The sequence below is a fragment of the Leuciscus leuciscus genome, assembly GCF_965113295.1.
Source record: "Leuciscus leuciscus genome assembly, chromosome: 6".
NCBI lineage: Eukaryota > Metazoa > Chordata > Actinopteri > Cypriniformes > Leuciscidae > Leuciscus > Leuciscus leuciscus.
The window spans coordinates 20,126,555-20,145,892 of NC_138730.1; the positions used below are offsets into that span (position 1 = coordinate 20,126,555).

General features: G+C 38.9%; 1 protein-coding gene and 1 long non-coding RNA gene across 2 annotated transcripts in view; both read left to right on the plus strand.

The window, feature by feature from the left end:
• Positions 1-7,948: 7,948 nt before the first annotated feature.
• LOC309500641 lies at positions 7,949-9,417 on the plus strand. The gene is made up of 3 exons (XR_014206646.1): positions 7,949-8,200; positions 8,595-8,671; positions 9,002-9,417. It is a non-coding gene; the product is annotated as an uncharacterized lncRNA (long non-coding RNA).
• A 582-nt stretch (positions 9,418-9,999) lies between these two features.
• Positions 10,000-19,338, plus strand: part of kcnt2a (potassium channel, subfamily T, member 2a) — a gene marked incomplete at its 5' end in the record, with an annotated part of 37,739 nt that continues 28,400 nt past the window's right edge. Inside the window, 7 exons of the mRNA XM_082172141.1 lie at positions 10,000-10,052; positions 10,220-10,264; positions 10,368-10,416; positions 10,547-10,606; positions 10,768-10,842; positions 12,703-12,786; positions 13,165-13,259. Coding sequence (XP_082028267.1) covers positions 10,000-10,052; positions 10,220-10,264; positions 10,368-10,416; positions 10,547-10,606; positions 10,768-10,842; positions 12,703-12,786; positions 13,165-13,259 — 461 coding nt within the window. The remainder of the gene's footprint in view (positions 10,053-10,219; positions 10,265-10,367; positions 10,417-10,546; positions 10,607-10,767; positions 10,843-12,702; positions 12,787-13,164; positions 13,260-19,338) is intronic.

Consider the following 19,338-nt stretch of genomic DNA (forward strand, 5'->3'; position numbering starts at 1 on the left):
TTCAAAAGCAGCATTTCTCCATATTTAGCATGTTATTTGCACTAAGCACCTATTTGAATTAAGAAATACAGTAATGCCAGACCCCCTCCCCCTCCCCCACCTCAGAATATCAAAAGAAAATGATCAAGAGTACAGCATCCCGAAGCTCAGAATCTTCTGATAAACACAACACATTACACATATCAGCTAGTTGTTTTCTTATTGATCAACATTAGCCAGTTCATACTATGAACCATAATACACTCGTGCATGCATGGAAATGTGCAACAGAAGACATTCTGGGCAAACGCATGAAATCCTTTGTTGATAAACTGAGGGGTGTGAACAACATGATTTAAGCGCATTTTGTTTCGAGTTAAAACAAAAAGGAACGCTGCCTCCTAGTGGACGAACTCCTACAGCTCTTCAACAGTTCACAGTGTGGCATGACTGAGAAAGAAGTGCAATTATGAGAATGCTATATTATGTTATATAAATGCTAGCAAACAAGATGGTCAACAGTCTATTAAAATGTTCAAATAATCAGTTCATAAAATGTGAAGACATGTTTTGCCAATACATTTACATTAGTCATTCAGCACAGTTGTGATGAAGAACATCACAAAGAATTGACTAAATGTGTGTGTGTGTGTGTGTGTGTGTGTGTGTGTGTGTGTGTGTGTGTGTGTGTGTGTGTGTGTGTGTGTAGAACTTGGTGTATTATGATGAATACTAAGAGCTGGTAGTTTCCATATTCACTGGTTTATCTACCATATTTGTGGTTTTTTCCAGTTTATAATTCATTATATAAAGACAGACACGTGTTATTAAGTCATACCATATAATAATGATATAAGAATGATGATGAAAATTATAACAAAAGCCACATTATGATCATTATCATGTCAAGAGTTTTATTTTATAAGAGATTTAGGTGTTGTCGATGTTACATTTGAGAATTACATTTTGTAAATGAATAAATGATGATCTGAAAATATAACAGTAACAGTACAAATTGCAATGATTTTTGTTGTAGCATTTAAAACTTAATTCACACAACACAACCATGCTATACAGTGGAGAAAATAAGTGAAGGGAGGGTCTATAATTTTTATGGAAGGTTTATTTTAACGGATAGAGACAGAATATCAACCAAACAATCCAGAAAAAACACATTATATATAGGTTATAAATTGATTAGCATTTGATCGAGTGAAATAAGTATTTGATCCCCCACCAACCAGCAAGAGTCTGCCTACCACAGATTGGTTATGTGCCCATAATAGTCCTGTCACTTTAAGAAAGTACTCCTAATGTCCTAATGTCAGTGGACACCTGTCCACAGAATCTGTATCTTCCATTCCAACCTCTCCACCTCCATGGGCAAGACCAAAGAGCTGTCAAAGGACATCAGGGACCAGTTTGTAGACCTGCACAAAGCTGGAATGGGCAACAAGACCATCAGCAAGAAGCTTGGTGAGAAGGAGACAACAGACTGTTGGTGTAATTATTCGTAAATGGAAGAAATACAAAATAACCATCAATCGCCCTCGGTCTGTAGCTCCATGCAAGATCTCGCCTCAAGGGATAAGGATGAGAAAGGTGAGGGATCAGCCCAGAACACGGGAGGAGCTTGTTAATGATCTCAAGGCAGTTGTAACCACAGTCACCAAGCAAACCATTGGTAAAACACTATTCCGCAATGGACTGAAATCCTGCAGCACCTGTAAGGTCCCCCTGCTCAAAAAGGCTCATGTAGAAGCCCGTCTGAAGTTTGCCAATGAACATCTAATGATTCAGAGAAGGCTTGGGAGAAAGTGCTATGGCCAGATGTGACCAAAATTGAGCTCTTTTGCATCAACTCAACTCACCGTGTTTGGAGGAAGAGAAATGCTGACTATGACCCCAAGAACACCATCCCTGCAGTCAAGCACGGAGGTGGAAACATTATGCTCTGGGGCTGTTTCTATGCTAAGGGTACAGGACGTCTTCACTATATTGAGGGGCTGATGGATGGGGCCATGTGCCGTAAAATCTTGGATGAGAACCTCCTTCCCTCAGCCACAACCCTGAAGATGGGTCTTGGATGGGTCTTCCAGCATGACAATGACCCCGAAAATACTTCCAAGGCAACAAAGGAGTGGTTCAAGAAGAAGCACATTAAAGTCTTGGAGTGGCCTAGCCAGTCTACATCATACCTGTCAACATTTGGTTTTCAAAATCCGGAAGATTTGTGCGGGGACCGTTCGGCGCGGGGGTGTCAACATTAGACAAACATATTGGCAACTGGTCAACATTAGACAAACATATTGGTCCGATTATTCATAAAGGAGTTTGGGCCATGCAAATTATATATCCTGGGAGAAATAACAAACCGGGAGGGGTCCGGGAGATAAGGCTAAAAAACGGGAGAAACCCGGGAAAAACGGGAGTGTTGACAGGTATGGTCTACATACCTTAATCCTATATATAATCTGTGGTGGAGGGAGCTGAAACTTTGAGTTGCCAAGCGACAGCCAAGAAACCTTTAGGATTTAGAGAGTATCTGTAAAGAGGAGTGGACCAAAATGCTTGGGGATCAAATACTTATTTCACTCACTGAAATGCAAATCAATTTATAACTTATATTATAATGTGTTTTTTGGTTGATGTTCTGTCTCTATCTATTCAAATAAACCTACCTTTTGACCCTTCATTTCTTTGTAAGTGGGCAAACTTACAAAATCAGCAGGGGATCAGATAATTATTTTCTCCACTGTAAGTTACATTAAATATTTAAAGGGGACCTATAATGTAAAATTCCCTTTTACGTGGTGTCTGAACATAAATGTGTGTTGGCAGTGTATGTACACAACCACGATGGTAAAAATCCACCCACTACAGTTTTTTTCATCCCCATAAATCATAAGCAGTGTCTCAGAGCTGTTTGCAGATTCTAGCTTTTGTGATGTCACAAACGGCCCACGACTGCTGGCAGATTCTGCCATATTAAGATCTGTTCACACCAAGAACAATAACTATAAAGATAATTATAACTATATTAGCATCCACATCCAGACAGCAACATAGTGTCAGCCCAGATCCGGCCCACACATGAGCCTTGAGGAATTCACATACCAGATGTGGGCCAGATCTGGGCCGGCACTATGTTGTTGTCTGTGCACCAGCAGATGATATTGTTCTGATTATTCTAAGCTTGTCTGTCACTTTAGCTCAAGCTCTTTACAGCAGGATGGATTCTGATTGGCTGTCAATGTTTTTATAATTCATCAGCTGGGTAAAATCGATCTGAAAATGATTCCAACAATATCGTTTTTATGTGGCATTATCGTTAGGCCTATAGCTGTAGTGTGAAGTGAACTCTATTATTTAATATTGAGAATGATTTTTAAAACTATATCTTTAACGTTATCTTAATATATATATATATATATATATATATATATATATATATATATATATATATATATATATATATATATATATATATATAGGCCTATATATTTATACACACACATACATACACACACACATTTCTGGTTTGCTATCTTTGAGGGGACTCTCAGTCTCCATAGATGTAATGGTTTTTATACTGTACAAACTGTATATTCTATCCACTTACTCTAGCCCTACCCCTAAAACTACCCATTACAGAAAGAAAAAAAACTCATTCTGTATGACCTTTAGGTCCCCACGGTGACAAGAGTCACCATGAGTCTTTGTGGATTCCCCACCGAGAAAAACAAGCACACACACACACACACACACACACACACACACACACCAGTGATGCGCGGGTCAATGTATAAACAACCCGCACCCGACCGACGTTTTCAACTAACCCGCCCGCAACTCGGACCGCAAAAAAAAAAGAAGAAAATATTGTACCCGACCCGCTTCCTGACCCGCATTTTTTTAAAGTAGTAAATGCATAGCAAGAAGTACACATGACAAAGCCAGCACTTTGGTCATCATCTTTCATTATTTCGGCAAATGTCTCCCACATTTTGCTCTTTCTGTTTTTTGTATTTGCGGAGCTTCCACTCCCCAGTCTTCACCTTTTCTCTTGCCGCCTCCATCTCTACCTGCAGACTGAGCTCGTGCCTTCGCGCCAGTTATTCAGCCAATAAAGTGTAGCAGGCCTATGTATTTCATAGAAAATTGCATGTGAGCGGAGTGTGGAGCGGGAGCGAGCGGGCGGATCTTGGACAGAGCGCAGAGCGGCATTTTTAAAAGGATGGAGCGTCGCCCTATTTCCCGCTCCAATTTCGCTCCGCGCACACCACGATTCTGAAGCATGCTCAGCCTGACTCAGTTGATGACTGCAAGATGGATTCTATTTTCAGTCAAAACTCGGCTCAATAATGGAGTTCAAAAAGTAGGCTACTTCAAAAAGGAAAATAAGAAGTCATACAGGTAGGCTACACTATAATATAAAACTAACTATAATGTGGTAGAAGAAAACGAATGTGGAGACATCGTTTCAGTCAGTAAAGATTCATTTTGGAATCTAAAAAGACACATCTCTCGAAAACATGCAGTGTGCTATCTGAACACGCTGGGAAGAAAGCAAAAGGTTAGCAAATTGAATGGCCTACGGTAACTTGTAACAAAGTGTAAATTAAATATAGTGTAATATTCAAACAATTGATACAAGCCCATTTCAATTTTAATCCTGCGCGCTGCGCAAAAGTTCAGTTATAAGAATGTTGGCCTAATAGAATTTAGCCAACTTTTAAAACGTTTATGTATATTTTTTTATATTTTTGTTTATATAAATTTTATTTATATTATTAGGCCCATTTATTCGTTTTATTTTACAGCAGTTTATGTGTACAATCAATGGATATAAGCCCATTTAAATTTTAATCGTGCGCGTTGCGCAAAAGTTAACTTATCAAAATTCTGGCCTAATAGTAAATTTATTTAAAAGAAATGTATGTAGGCTATATTTTTGTTTATATAATTGTTATTTATATTATTAGGCCCATTTATTCGTTAAATTTTACAGGACTTTGTGTAGGCTATATTCCTTATAGCCTATAGGCCTAATTTGAAATAAAACATTTCTATTTGAAAAATGTTGTTGTTGCTCATTAGTTGTTTAGGAGGTAAGGCTGTGGTCTAAGCTAACAGTGATATACATGTAGATTTTTTTTCCTTTTTTGGAGCGAGCGGGGGGCGATTTGAGTGGAGCGCGGAGCAAACTGCGTTGAGCGCTGAGCGATAATGAGCGGAGCGGCCTGATGTAGCTTTGAGCGGGGGAGCGGAGGGGTGAACAGTTCCGTGAGCGATGAGCGGAGATTCTCACCGCTCCACTCCGCTCATATGCTCTCTAGTACTATATAAATTACAAAGGTTTAATTGGCATCTTTATTTCAAACGACCCGACCGACCGCGACCCGAATATCATTAAAAATATTTTTGGATGACTCGTAACCGCGGGTGACCGCGGGTGACCGCAGGCACCCGCTCATTTCGGATCAACCCGCGCATCACTGACACACACACACACACACACACACATATATATTGTATACATACAACCAATTAAAGGCACAATATGCAGTTTCCGATTTTCTCAAACAGCGACCCCTAGAGTCACTGTGGAGTACTGGAGTTACTGTCGTAAATACCACTCACGCAGAGCCGTCTCTGCACTCTTCCGACCGCGCTTTCTTCGTTTTCCTTGTCGACTCTGCCATGATTCACGTTTGAAATGCGTGCTCTCTCAACACCCCTTGCTATCGGGATGATTCGCCCTATGAGTTCGTTTACCATCAAAATGACTTAGAAGCTGTTATATTAAGGTACAAATCTTACATAGTTTAATACTAAAATATAAGTGTTGATTACGTTACATTGCGAATCTATTCTCTGTAGTACTCTACTGTTATTTAAATAAAAAATTATTTATTTTTAGATTTATGTATTGGTAATTTATCTTTTTCATTTGTTCTTTTTATATTTTTTACACTGATTTTCTCTACATTTTTTCTGCATCCACGCACCCATGGCTCCCTGTGATCAGTTCAGGAACAGCGTTGGAATATTTAGGCCAACTCCAGAATGATATGCCAAAATGTTAGGCCCTACATTCTAAGCCGTCGCTCAGTAGGGCTATCTAGTTAGTTTGTAGCTATTACTCAACTTTAAGCTATTACTCAACATCCCGATTGTGGACTTCAGTTCGGCCTTCAATACCATCATCCCTGATCTTCTCACAGCCAAACTGACTCAGCTCTCCATGCCATCCTCAATCTGTCAGTGGATCTCCAGCTTCCTGACACACCGGCAGCAGCGAGTGAGACTGGGGAAGCTCACATCCAGGACCCTCACCATCAGCACTGGCGCCCCCCAAGGGTGCGTTCTCTCCCCACTGCTCTTCTCCCTGTACACTAATGACTGCACTTCTAAAGACCCCTCTGTCAAGCTCCTGAAATTTGCAGACGACACCACCGTCATCGGTCTCATCCAAAATGGTGACGAGTCTGCTTACAGACTGGGGGTTGAACAGCTGGCTGTCTGGTGCAGCTATAACAACCTTGAGCTGAACACGCTCAAAACAGTGGAGATGATTGTGGATTTCAGGAGAAAATCCCCAGCACTCCCCCCTCTCACCATCATGAACAGCACTGTGGAAGCAGTGGAGTCATTCAGGTTCCTGGGCTCTACCATCTCTCAGGACCTGAAGTGGGCAAATCACATTGACTCCATTGTGAAAAAGGCCCAGCAGAGACTGTACTTCCTTCGCCAGCTGAAGAAGTTCAATCTGCCACAGGAGCTGCTGATCCAGTTCTACTCAGCCGTCATTGAGTCTGTTTTAAGCACTTCCATCACTGTCTGGTTTGGTTCAGCTACCAAATCGGACATCAGGAGACTACAACGGACAGTCCGGACAGCAGAGAGGATTATTGGTGCCCCCCTGCCAACCCTCCAGGACCTGTACTCTTCCAGAGTGAGGAAGAGAGCAGGTAAAATCATCACAGACTCCACTCACCCTGGACACCCCCTGTTTGAACTGTTACCGTCAGGACGGCGACACAGATCACTGGCCACAAGAACATCCAGGCACAGGAACAGTTTCTTTCCACAGGCCATTTCCCTTCTGAACACTTAACATGCCCCCCAATGCATATGCCTGCAAGTGCAATACTCCCACTGTCTAGTGCAATATTCTCTTAACTCGGGTGATATTTATATTTATATTATTCATACTACTCAAAATACTGTAAATATGTTCATAATCTGTAACATGCACTAGACTCCCACTGTCTAGTGTAATATTCTCTAACTCAGGTGATATTTATATTTATATTATTCATACTTCTCAAAATACTGTAATGTTCATAATCTGTAAATGTTTATTCAGACTAAACCCAACTGTGACCCCTTTTTTTACTTTTTATACTATTTTTTTTATTTTTTTTTATATATTTTATTCTTAGAATTTGTATTACTATGTTTCTTGTTGTATTTGTATTTGTATTTGTATTTGTATATGTGCACTGGAAGCTTCAGTACCAAGAAAAATTCCTTGTGGGTGCAAGCACACTTGGCAATAAAGCTCTTTCTGATTCTGATTCTGATTCTAATGTCCCATAAACTAACGACAAATATTTGTTTGATAATTTTTTAATAACAGGATTGAATGGATGAGTGTGACAAGTGCTTTGGCCAAGAGCTCGCTTAACTCGCGTATAGTTGTTAGCCTAATTGTATTCGGTGGTTCTAGTGTTTTCGTTCCTTGGAACTGTTGTAGCCTAATTGTAAACATGCGCAAAGATGCTTTAATGTTTATAAGCGCTGAATTTTAGGATTTAGGCTAGTGACAACGAAACCGCACATATGAGAAGAAGCTGATGCTGAGGGGAAGCCGCTGACATCTAATGACATCAATTTGTAGTCATTGAGTCAGCCTATCAGTCACACCAGATGTGAGCGTTTGCCCTCGTGAGGGAACTCAGAGAAGAGAGACAAAGGGAGCGAAACAGGAATCGCACTTTGATATTATTTTGCAGCTGGGCAATTGGAAAAAGTCAAAGACAAAAAACTGTGGACTTCTATGACGTTGTCGTGATCTTGTAAGGAGTTTTTTTTGTTTTGTTTTTAGCTTTTGGAGAAACATGGCTGATGGTGACAACGGAGTGGCATCCCTGCCTCTTAAACCCAGATTCGGGGATTTATTACTTCGAGAGCAGACACGGCAAAACGGTGCCAAGTAAGTGAATGAAATGTCTTTGACATGTTTTAAGACCATTTGAACCAACATACAAAACAAGCATTAGTGTAGGCTACTTTAGTTTGGACCTTATACAGGCTAGTTACTGCCTTGTGACCGATGTATAATCCTATACTGTGATAATACTCTTACCTATATTTAAATGAGTTATTGATGTTGTGCAAAAACAGTAATAGTAATAACTCCAGTGTGATGGAGTGCAACCAGTGGTGGAAATGGCTGAAATTCATTGGGGGAACTCGAGTTGGGGTCTTATAATTTTTAAACCAAAGATGCCGAAAATCTTTGAGATTTGCATTGCGTTTGGACTGGATTTCCTCCTGGACTCAACTTATTTATAAATGTTTAATCAGTCATGTGTTTTGCCGCATAGGATGCAGGTTGACGTTTCCAGTAAGGATAGTTTCAAAGAACGCCTCCAGTTTTACTTCATCAAAAACCAACGATCGAGTATGTCTGTTTTTTTATTTTCCTGTTACAATCACAAATGCTAAAATGAATTCTTTCTTGTTTACATACTCACATAAATTCAAAACATTATGAAAAAAAATAGATACTTTGAAAATGTATATATTTTTAAGAACATTAGTCCAGAAAATGCGTTTCGAATTTCATACTGGTTTAACATGAAATGTAGTTCTACTTATTAGTTTAAAATGTGTGATATGTTCCATATTTACCTATGTGACCAAAGTTTGTCTCACTTGTTGAGTGCATGAAACTTCTTTTGTACTACCATAATGTCTAAAATGTTTTATAAACACTATTTTTATTCCTCAGGTCTCAGGGTGCGAGTGTTTTATTTTTCGCTCAGTGTGTTAAGCTGCATTTTGTATATATGCAGAGTGCTGTCTGACTCAGGAGAACAACACGCATGGTACTGTAGATATTTTTCATTGTTTAATGTATATAAACTTTGGCAGGAAGGCTCATCCTTGGGTGTGATGGGTGTGGATTACACTTTAAGATTAAGATTAATTACTATATCACTCACTGGATTCACAATGTATTTTCGATGAGGCTTAACCCTTGTATGATGTTTCAGGTCTCTGAGGTGTTTTGGAATGCATCTACAAAATTTCTGAAGTGTTTAATTTTAGTGGGTCAATTTGACTCGCAATTTCATGGTTAACCGCAGCTGCACAGACCCCAAATTTTTTTATAATTTTTTTTTTATATCAGTTTCTCAACTACCCTCTGAGAGTATTTAAATGTACATGGGAGACACTTTTATGCAAAGAAATGTACACCACAGCACAGAAGGCGTACATTTGTATCAGTTCAAGAATGTTAATATCGCTGGGAATCGAATGCATGATTTTGGCTCTACTGTTCGAGCTTTAGGAAAGCTCACAAAAATAAAACAAAAACATTTCAAATGAAAAACATAATCTAATTTTTTTTTTACAATACTGTTTATTTTTTAAACAAATGGTTAAAAATAGTTGTTAAATACAGTTTTAAAAATAATGTTCTTATATTTATTTATTTTTTTGTAATATGTGAGAAGCATTAATATTAAAGATTTACTGTTTCCACCTGATTTTTTTTATTTATTTTTTATAGTGTAAATGTTCTTGAATTGTATTGAATCTGATTAGGGTCAATTTGACCCGCAACATAAAAATCACCCAGAATTCGAACATGATACAAGGGTTAAAGGAAAATGTGTTTATACAGAAAAAAACAGTAATGGGCTGAAAAATTCTGCTCATAAAGGCACTAACAGTCTCTAATTTCATTACACTTACTAGTCAATTCCCTACACACATCTAATGATGATTGTGTTTGAAGGCAGACTTCCTTTATGTTACTGGCCCAAGTCGAATGAGTTTGTATATAACAAAACTAGAAAATAAATACCTTGCTTCATTTTGTAAAAGTAACAATTCTTTATATGAGGATTAGTAAAAAAATAATGATTCAGTTTATATTTCTATAAAATGACTGTTCCATAATGAAATCTGCTTCAAAATAATGTAATTCCTCTACTCACAGCTTGGACTGCACATACAAAAATTATACCCTGCTTGGAATCAACTGGTATGGATTTCCAAAGAAACCAAAAACAGGACAGAATTTCAATATATAAAATTGCTCTGATTTATTAATTTGCACCATGTTAATAACCCTTTATTGTTACCAGGGCCTCAATTATTTGGGTTGAACGAAATCAAACGCTTTGGGCTGTACAGGTAGTTCTGCAGATAAATCTCATAATATCCACAATTTTTTTATTTTATTTTTTTTATTTTGTGAAATGTTTGTGTTATGGATCTAATATAAAGTTATTGATGTATTTTAACAAATAGCTATTTTCTTTAGGTGTCTGTCGCTGTCATATGTTTATTCATAAGAATCCTGCTGACATATCTACGATACAAGGTATACATTTTTAGTATTTTCCATATCAGTTTACAAGAACATCGAACATCAACATCAAAACAATGACCCTAAAGAAACAATCTACTGATACCGTATATTTTTCATGCAACTATTGATACCATCTGTGTTAATTCTGTTTGTTTATCTCTCTAACAATCTAGGGAAACATATGTCAGCAGGTACTTCAAATAGCGTTTATCTTGGAAATGACTGACACAGTGCCCTTTGTGATCGGAGTAAGTATATAATTGAACAACTGTTGACATACAACTGAAAATAATATTCCTGTGATATCGGTGCTGCCACACCTGAACAATTATTTTCCTATATAAAGATGTAGGCCTATTCGATTGAATGCATAATCCATTAATATGTTTATCTGGTCTTTTATTATTAGTGTTGTTTACAAGCATCTCTTGTACTATATCTTTTTACTATAGAATTAATCTTCGGTTCATAACTCATAACCTACCACACTACACAGCCACCCTCAACACCATAGCAGAACACCCTAGAAACCAAATACCATTTTAGAGCAAATATAGCAACTTGTTTACAACTCTTTTTTTTTTTTAATCACAGTGAAATTTCATTTATGTTGTAGAAACTTTTGCATAAAACATTAAAGTTGGAAGATTAGACCTTCTGTGTTCCCTTTTGGCTGATACAGTGGGGAGAACAAGTATTTGATACACTGCTGATTTTGCAGGTTTTCCCACTTACAAAGCATGTAGAAGTCTGTAATTTGTATCATAGGTACTCTTCAACTGTGATTGACGGAATCTAAAACAAAAATCCAGAAGATCACATTGTATGAGTTTTAAGTAATTAATTTGCATTTTATTTATTACCTCTCCACAATGGCCAAGACCAGAGAGCTGTGTAAGGACATCAGGGATAAAATTGTAGACCTGCACAAGGCTGGGATGGGCTACAGGACAATAGGCAAGCAGCTTGGTGAGAAGGCAACAACTGTTGGCGCAATTATAAGAAAATGGAAGAAGTTCAAGATGACGGTCAATCTCCCTCGGTCTGGGGCACCACGCAAGATCTCACCTCTTGGCCGTGGGGCATCAATGATCATGAGGAAGGTGAGGGGTCAGCCCAAAACTACACACCAGGACTTGGTCAATGACCTGAAGAGAGCTGGGACCACAGTCTCAAAGAAAACCATTAGTAACACACTACGCCATCATGGATTAAAATCCTGCAGCGCACGCAAGGTCCCCCTGCTCAAGCCAGCGCATGTCCAGGCCCATCTGAAGTTTGCTAATGACCATCTGGATGATCCAGAGGAGGAATGGGAGAAGGTCATGTGGTGTGATGAGACAAAAATAGAGCTTTTTGGTCTAAACTCCACTCGCCGTGTTTGGAGGAAGAAGAAGGATGAGTACAACCCCAAGAACACCATCCCAACCGTGAAGCATGGAGGTGGAAACATCATTCTTTGGGGATGCTTTTCTGCAAAGGGGACAGGACGACTGCACCGTATTGAGGGGAGGATGGATGGAGCCATGTAGGGGCCTTGACATACCATAAGACCTGAACCTAATATAAAATCTTTGGATGGAGCTGAAAGTCCGTATTGCCCAGCGACAGCCCCGAAACCTGAAGGATCTGGAGAAGGTCTGTATGGAGGAGTGGGCCAAAATCCCTGCTGCAGTGTGTGCAAACCTGGTCAAGAACTACAGGAAACGTATGATCTCTGTAATTGCAAACAAAGGTTTCTGTACCAAATAATAAGTTCTGCTTTTCTGATATATCAAATACTTATGTCATGCAATAAAATGCAAATTAATTACTTAAAAATCATACAATGTGATTTTCTGGATTTTTGTTATAGATTCCGTCACTCACAGTTGAAGAGTACCTATGATAAAAATTACAGACTTCTACATGCTTTGTAAGTGAGAAAACCTGCAAAATCGGCAGTGTATCAAATACTTGTTCTCCCACTGTATGTGTTTAGAGCTTACATTGGCATTTTAAAAACGAGCATTCTTATAAGATTATTTATTATTACGTATTAAATGTCTGTTTTGGTGAAAAGCTTCAGTTGTCTGTGAAAGTTTAATGGGTGGTCTTTGTTGTAACAGATTTTTTATCGTCCTCTACGGAACCTCTTCATCCCTGTGTTTCTGAAATGCTGGCTGGCAAAACGTGCCTTGGAAAACATGATTGTGAGTATATGTTTTGAAGAAAGTATAGACATGCATTTGTTATATTGTAGTCCAGGGGTGCCCAACCCTGCTCCTGCCGATTGACTGTCTACACAGTTCTCCAGCCCTACTCAAACACACCTGCCTTTCATTTTCAAGTGATCCTGAAGACCTTAATTGGTTGCTTCAGGTGTGTTTGATTATGGTTGGAGATTAACTGTGCAGGACAGTCGATCGGCAGGAGCAGGGTTGGGCACCCCTGCTGTAGTCATACTGTAGGAAATTGATCAGACTATTTATCTGCCTGCTGTAGACAGCATTAAAAGGACAGTTCAACCAAACATTTAAATATACAATAAACTCAATGTAATTCCATCATCGTTTCTCTCTGGCTCTCAGAATGATCTTCATCGTGCTACTCACTGGACACAGTCAGCCATGTCCAATCAGGTCCTCATCCTCATCTCCACCATTGTCTGCCTCATTTTCACTTTGTGAGTCAACTCATGTACACACTCACATACAAGGCACATGCACATAAACAGTCTAGATTTAGCCTAATTCGACCACAAACTGCTTGTCAAACAGGATTTCCCGACAACCCTGCTGAAAAATCTAGCATTGCTGGTCACCAGCATAAGGTATGCTTTGTACGGTGGGACCAGCATGGGATGCTGGTTGCTGGTTTCCTGTATCCCAGCATGGGATGCTGGTTGCTGGTTGCTGGTTTCCTGTATCCCAGCATGAGATGCTGGTTGCTGGTTGCTGGTTTCCTGTATCCCAGCATGGGATGCTGGTTGCTGGTTGCTGGTTTCCTGTATCCCAGCATGAGATGCTGGTTGCTGGTTGCTGGTTTCCTGTATCCCAGCATGGGATGCTGGTTGCTGGTTTTCTGGATCCCAGCATGGGATGCTGGTGTGCTGGTGGTATATTGTCTTTTGGGTACTGGATTGATCCCAGCAATACCACAACAAAATGGGTCACATATCACTTTTATTAGTGTGTTTGTAGTTAGAACACGACCAAGACGATTTTCCAAATGAATTTGAATGAACTATTTGATAAGGAAAAAAAGCGTTTTGCTGGTACACAGTAAAATCCTCAGTGTTAAACAAACACTTTTCAGTTTTCATATGATCCCAATCTATAGAGAGTAAAAGTAACACTGAAGCAATGAACAGTTAGTGAAATAAAGGAGATTTACTCTACAAGTGATGATTGAGCATTAGTGATAAACACCTGCTGTTAACAAGCAAAACCACTGAAGATAATAGGAACAACAAGAACATAAAAAAAACCCCAGCATAAACCAGCCTGGGGTGCGTTTCCCGTACAACAACATAACTTGCTGGTTCACTACCATAGTATGATGCATCGCTGAAGAAATCAACACGACTGTTTTCGGAAACCATATTGTCGCAAATTGGTCGTTCAACCACATTGGCTAATGATGTCACGCAGGTGGTGGAGTAATAACTTTCTTTAATGAATCTGTTTGAGATCGAATTATAAATTGCGAACATGGCATCTGAGGACTATTTCTCATTTTTCTCAGTTATTTTGCTTTATTTCCAGATTCAATCATAAAAGAGCCTATGCTTGAATCTGGAAATAAAGCAAAATAACTGAGAAAAATGTGAAATAATTCTCAGATGCCATGTTCGTAATTTATAGCAAAACATCTACGTACTAGAGCACGTTCACACATGCGCAATCTTCAAAAACGGTGCTTTAAATCTCTTGACAAACTAAAAGACGTAAATTACATTTGTATGTATTTTAAATAAAAGATACAGATTGCACTTATAATGTCAGCTTGCTTATTTTGCTCTAGACAAGGATTACTTAAGTCCTCATGTCATGCAAACAAGAAACTCTGCTTTTAACCACAGGTCGAGAGCTGTCGATGGTTACGATGGTTTCGGGAAACACCGACTCGTTGAACTATGCTGATAACGACGGAATTTGCGACCATAGTTGGCTAACGATGCTTTTGGGAAATGCACCCCTGGTTTATGCTGGATTTTTCAGCGGGGAACTGTGTCTCCTGGTCTTAATCAGTGTTTGCCTGTTTGCTCTCATTTGACTGAGATTGAAGCATTAGATGTGCAGCTCTGTTCAGGGTAAGAAACAGATTGACTTGCAGCTCATTTTCTGCTTTTAGAGGCAGGAGCACTTACTCACCACAAATGTGCTTGTCCATCTGTTTTCACATCCTTATTAATCCCTGGTGTGTTGCCAGACTAATTGTAAAATACCCTAGTACATAGTTTGGCCTAAATTGTGATTGGAAAGGCATTACAAGTCATGTGAGTTACTTAATCAGATTACTTTAAGTAAAACATTTTAAGTAACGCATTTAAATTTACAACAGTTATTTTTTCAAACAAGTAACGCTTGTTAATTTGTTTTCCCATTTATTGGCTGATACCTCTCCTGTCCCCATGTTGAGAGAAATCGTGTGTAAGTGCAGAGGTGTTGTGTTCTGTGCGCTGTTTAAAATGATGGTTATTGTACTTCTAGACTAAATGTCAGAAAGCATTTACTCATCTCACTTGCACAAAAACAGATTCAGGGCCCTATTTTAACGATCTGAAACGCAAGTATCAAGCGCAAAAACGCAAGTAACTTTGTGGGCGGATCTCGGGTGCTGTTACTATTATACCGGCGGGATAAATGACTCAAATCTAAAATGGGTTGGTCTGAAGTAGCTACATTACTCATAGGTGTGGTTTGGGCGTAACGTGCAATAAACCAATCACAGCGTCATCTCACATTCCCTTTAAAAGCAGGCGCGCTTGTGCCATGGCGGTTTGCTATTATAACGGCGGATTTGCCAGGCGCACGCCAGGAGCGGTTCACATCCGAGGAGACCGACGTTCTCGTCAGGGCCGTAAAAGACAGAGAAGTGACAATGTATGGGGATGGAGAAACGCACCCAAATTAGCTTTGGTCAAACAGGCGTATAATAATTTTGGTAAATGTGGAAGCCAGATTTATGCCTATTTTTTCACATCTTCATCCCTCGTGTGGAATATTTTTCCTTGTAATTATGTATGGTTTGCAAAAATGTCAACTGCTGCATCTGTGTAGATAAGAGACACACGCTACATTATGGCCAAGCATGCGCCCTTAAAATAGCATCTGAACGCGCCACTGACGGAATTGTTTTCTGGAACTGGAAAATAGCACCAGGGAAGTTAATTTCCTAATTTACCGACGTGCGTCTGCAGAGGGAAAAGTTCGCTGTGCGTCGGGTGCAAAATAGGAATGATACATGCGTTGGTGTACAAAGTCAATTGCGCTGGGTGCAAGATAGGGCCCTCAGTATTCCTCCAAATGAATAAAACCAGTTATTTAATCTCACTTTATTGACCAATGTCTTTTCTGTGAAATCTGTCTACTCCGACTGCCCAAAATCTACAGTTTGATCTACAAATCTCTGACTTTAGGCAAGTAGCATTGACACATCAAGGCTAAAAATTGGGGCAAATATCAGGCTAAAAGTCATGTAGTGTATTTATTTCAGAGAGAAGCTCTAGCATCCTTTGTTTTTCAGATGGCGTAGCTGCAGATTATCTGCTGTAGACCTCAGCAACATTAACTTTATTTTAGTTGTCAATATATTGGAGTATTTTCTTTTATCTCAGAACTAAATCAATATACTAATTGCTCTGTGGTCAAGTGTTCATCATTAGAAAAACCACAGGCAGCATTACATGATCACCATTACACTGCCAGTAAGTGCATCGCAACGCTTTTAGAGGAGATTTTCACAAGCTGTTTGCTCATAGACTTGGTGTCATTTGGAGAGCTAATGCAGACAGAGAGTCAGAGCAAAAGATGAGTTCTCTGTCATTTCCTGATCCCATCACTTAATGACCATTTGCCACATTAGTCAGTGTTTGGTGGTTTTACCCAGAAATTGAGCTTGTATATCCTTCTATAAGGCATTTGCTCAAAAATATTTGTTCTGTGTATCATGCATGTAAAATGCAAAATGCTCATGCTGTTAAAAACTTTTGATGATTTTGTCTCTTTGCAATGCTCATAAATAACCGTGAAACGTCAGATTGTGTGATTCATTTTAAAACACTACGTATGGTCAATCATGAATACAGAAAATAATTTTTGCAACATCCATATGAAATCATTAGAGAGGAAAAGTGGCATTGCTTTTCATTAGTGACTTGGTGAAATTGTACTAATGAAAAGTAAAACCATGAATGCAATGCAAAAAATTGCATCATTCAAGAATATGCAGAATATAAAAATTTTGCATTTCATTACGACGTAATTTCTGTAGGAGTGTGTTACAGTGAATATTTCAATTCTCTTCCATAATGAATAAGAATGGTATGAATACTCACCGGCCACTTTTTGGGTACACCTTGCTAGTACCAGGTTGGACCCCCTTTTGCCTTCAGAACTGCCTTAATTATTCATGGCATAGATTCAACAAGGTGCTGGAAACATTCCTCAGAGATTTTTTTTCCATATTGATATAATAGCATTACTCAGTTGCTGCAGATTTGTCAGCTGCACATCCATGATTCTTATCTCCCGTTCCACCACATCCCAAAGCTGCTCTATTGGATTGAGATCTGGTGACTGTGGAGGATGTTTGAGTTTAGTGAACTCAAAGTCATGTTCAAGAAATTAGTTTGAGGTGATTTGAGCTTTGTGACATGGAAGTAATATCCATGTTGGAAGTAGCCATTAGAAGATGGTTAAACACTGTGGTCATAAAGCGGCTGTTTACACCTGGCCACTTCATGCGTTTTCTATGATCGGATAGCTATCCGATCGTGAAAAGACCTGGTGTAAATGCCCTCCGAAACGCATTTGAGACGGATTTAAATCCGATCGCTCAAACCACATCAGGAGGTGGTCTGGGCCGCATTCCAGACGAAATGTAAATCGTCTGGTTTTTGAAACCACATATGTAAATTGTACTCCTCCCAACAATGCTAAAAAATAAACGTGTGAGAGCGTTACAGGCTATATGTTATGTTATAGCCAGATATGACGGCACTACTGCAGCACGCATCACTGCAGATGAGGAGCTGAGCATCTATTCATCAAGCCAATTGCAAACTATCGCAAATCAAAGTGAAAGTAAGTCGCAGACGCTTAACACACAATCAGCTTCATTGAAAGTAAAGAAACGAAATGATCTTACCAGGGCTGTTGCTGCTCTCTCCTATCACAGTCTTTGATTTTAAAATTAGCTGATGATCAATAAAATGCAGCTCATATCTGTTGCTTTCGGTGACGTGCCCTCCATTAAATCTGCATATAGCGCAGGAATTGAAGATCGGATTTAAAATACATTTATGTGACCAGGTGTAAATGGAATCGTTTTGATAAATCAGATAGCTATCCGATCTGAGAAAACGCAGTGGCCAGGTGTAAACAGCCCCAAAGAGATGAACGTGATCATCAACAATACTCTGTAGGCTGTGGCATTTAAATAATGCTCAATTGGTACTAAGGAACCCAAAGTGTGCCAAGAAAATGAGGGTATAGGGGCGATTTCGAACACAGCTAACACATGTCTACATGCCTAAATGCATTGATTTTTCTGCTATGTGATTGGTTGATTAGATATTTATGTTAACGAGCAGTTGAACAGGTGTACCTAAAAATGTGGCTAGTGAGTATATAATCATAGTTTGACAATAATTCATATATTAATTTTAATTTCTTTATTGTTTTTTCTGCTGGGAACATCAAGTCAATGTATAATAACAATGATTTTATAAAATAATCGTTCCACACTGTTAATACCCCAATAAAACCCTCCCTCAAGTAAACAACCTACAGTCTCCAATAAAAAAAGAAAAAAGAAAAAAAAAATTATGTAAAAAAAAAATAATCATATAAAAAAAGAAAATAATAATAATAATAAAAAAAAAATACAATATTGATATCCTAAAGCATTTTCAAAATAAAATAAATAAATCATCAGAGGATGCTCAGCTTAAGTGTCTTGAGAATTAGCTAGTAAATAGTCTAAAAAGGGGCGCCACAGTTTATCAAAGGTCCTTAAAGATCCAGTCTGTGACAGTCTGATTTTTTCCAATTTAATGCAAGTGAACACTTCTTTCAGCCATGAATCAAAAGAAGGGGGTGAGGCATGTTTCCACTTCAGAAGTATGAGACGTCTTGCTAGTAAAGTAGTAAAGGCTAGAGCCTTTTGAACCGTTACAGAAAGGTTAACTTCAACGGTCATCCCAAAGATGGCCAGAAGAGGATTTATGTCAAGATCTATGGCGAAGGCTTCTCTCAGAATTTTGAATATTTTAGTCCAGTAATCATTTAATTTAGGGCATCCCCATAACATATGAATGAGATCTGCTGGTGATTGCTTGCACCTATTACATGCATCGCTGACAGAGGGGTATATTTTAGCAAGTTTAGCATTTGTATAGTAAACCCTATGTAGAATCTTACACTGTATCAGGCCATGTCTTGCACTAATAGATGATGTGTGAATGAGAGCAAGAATGCGCTCCCAATGTTCATCAGAGATTTCAAATCCCAAGTCTCCCTCCCATGCCGCTCTGGCCC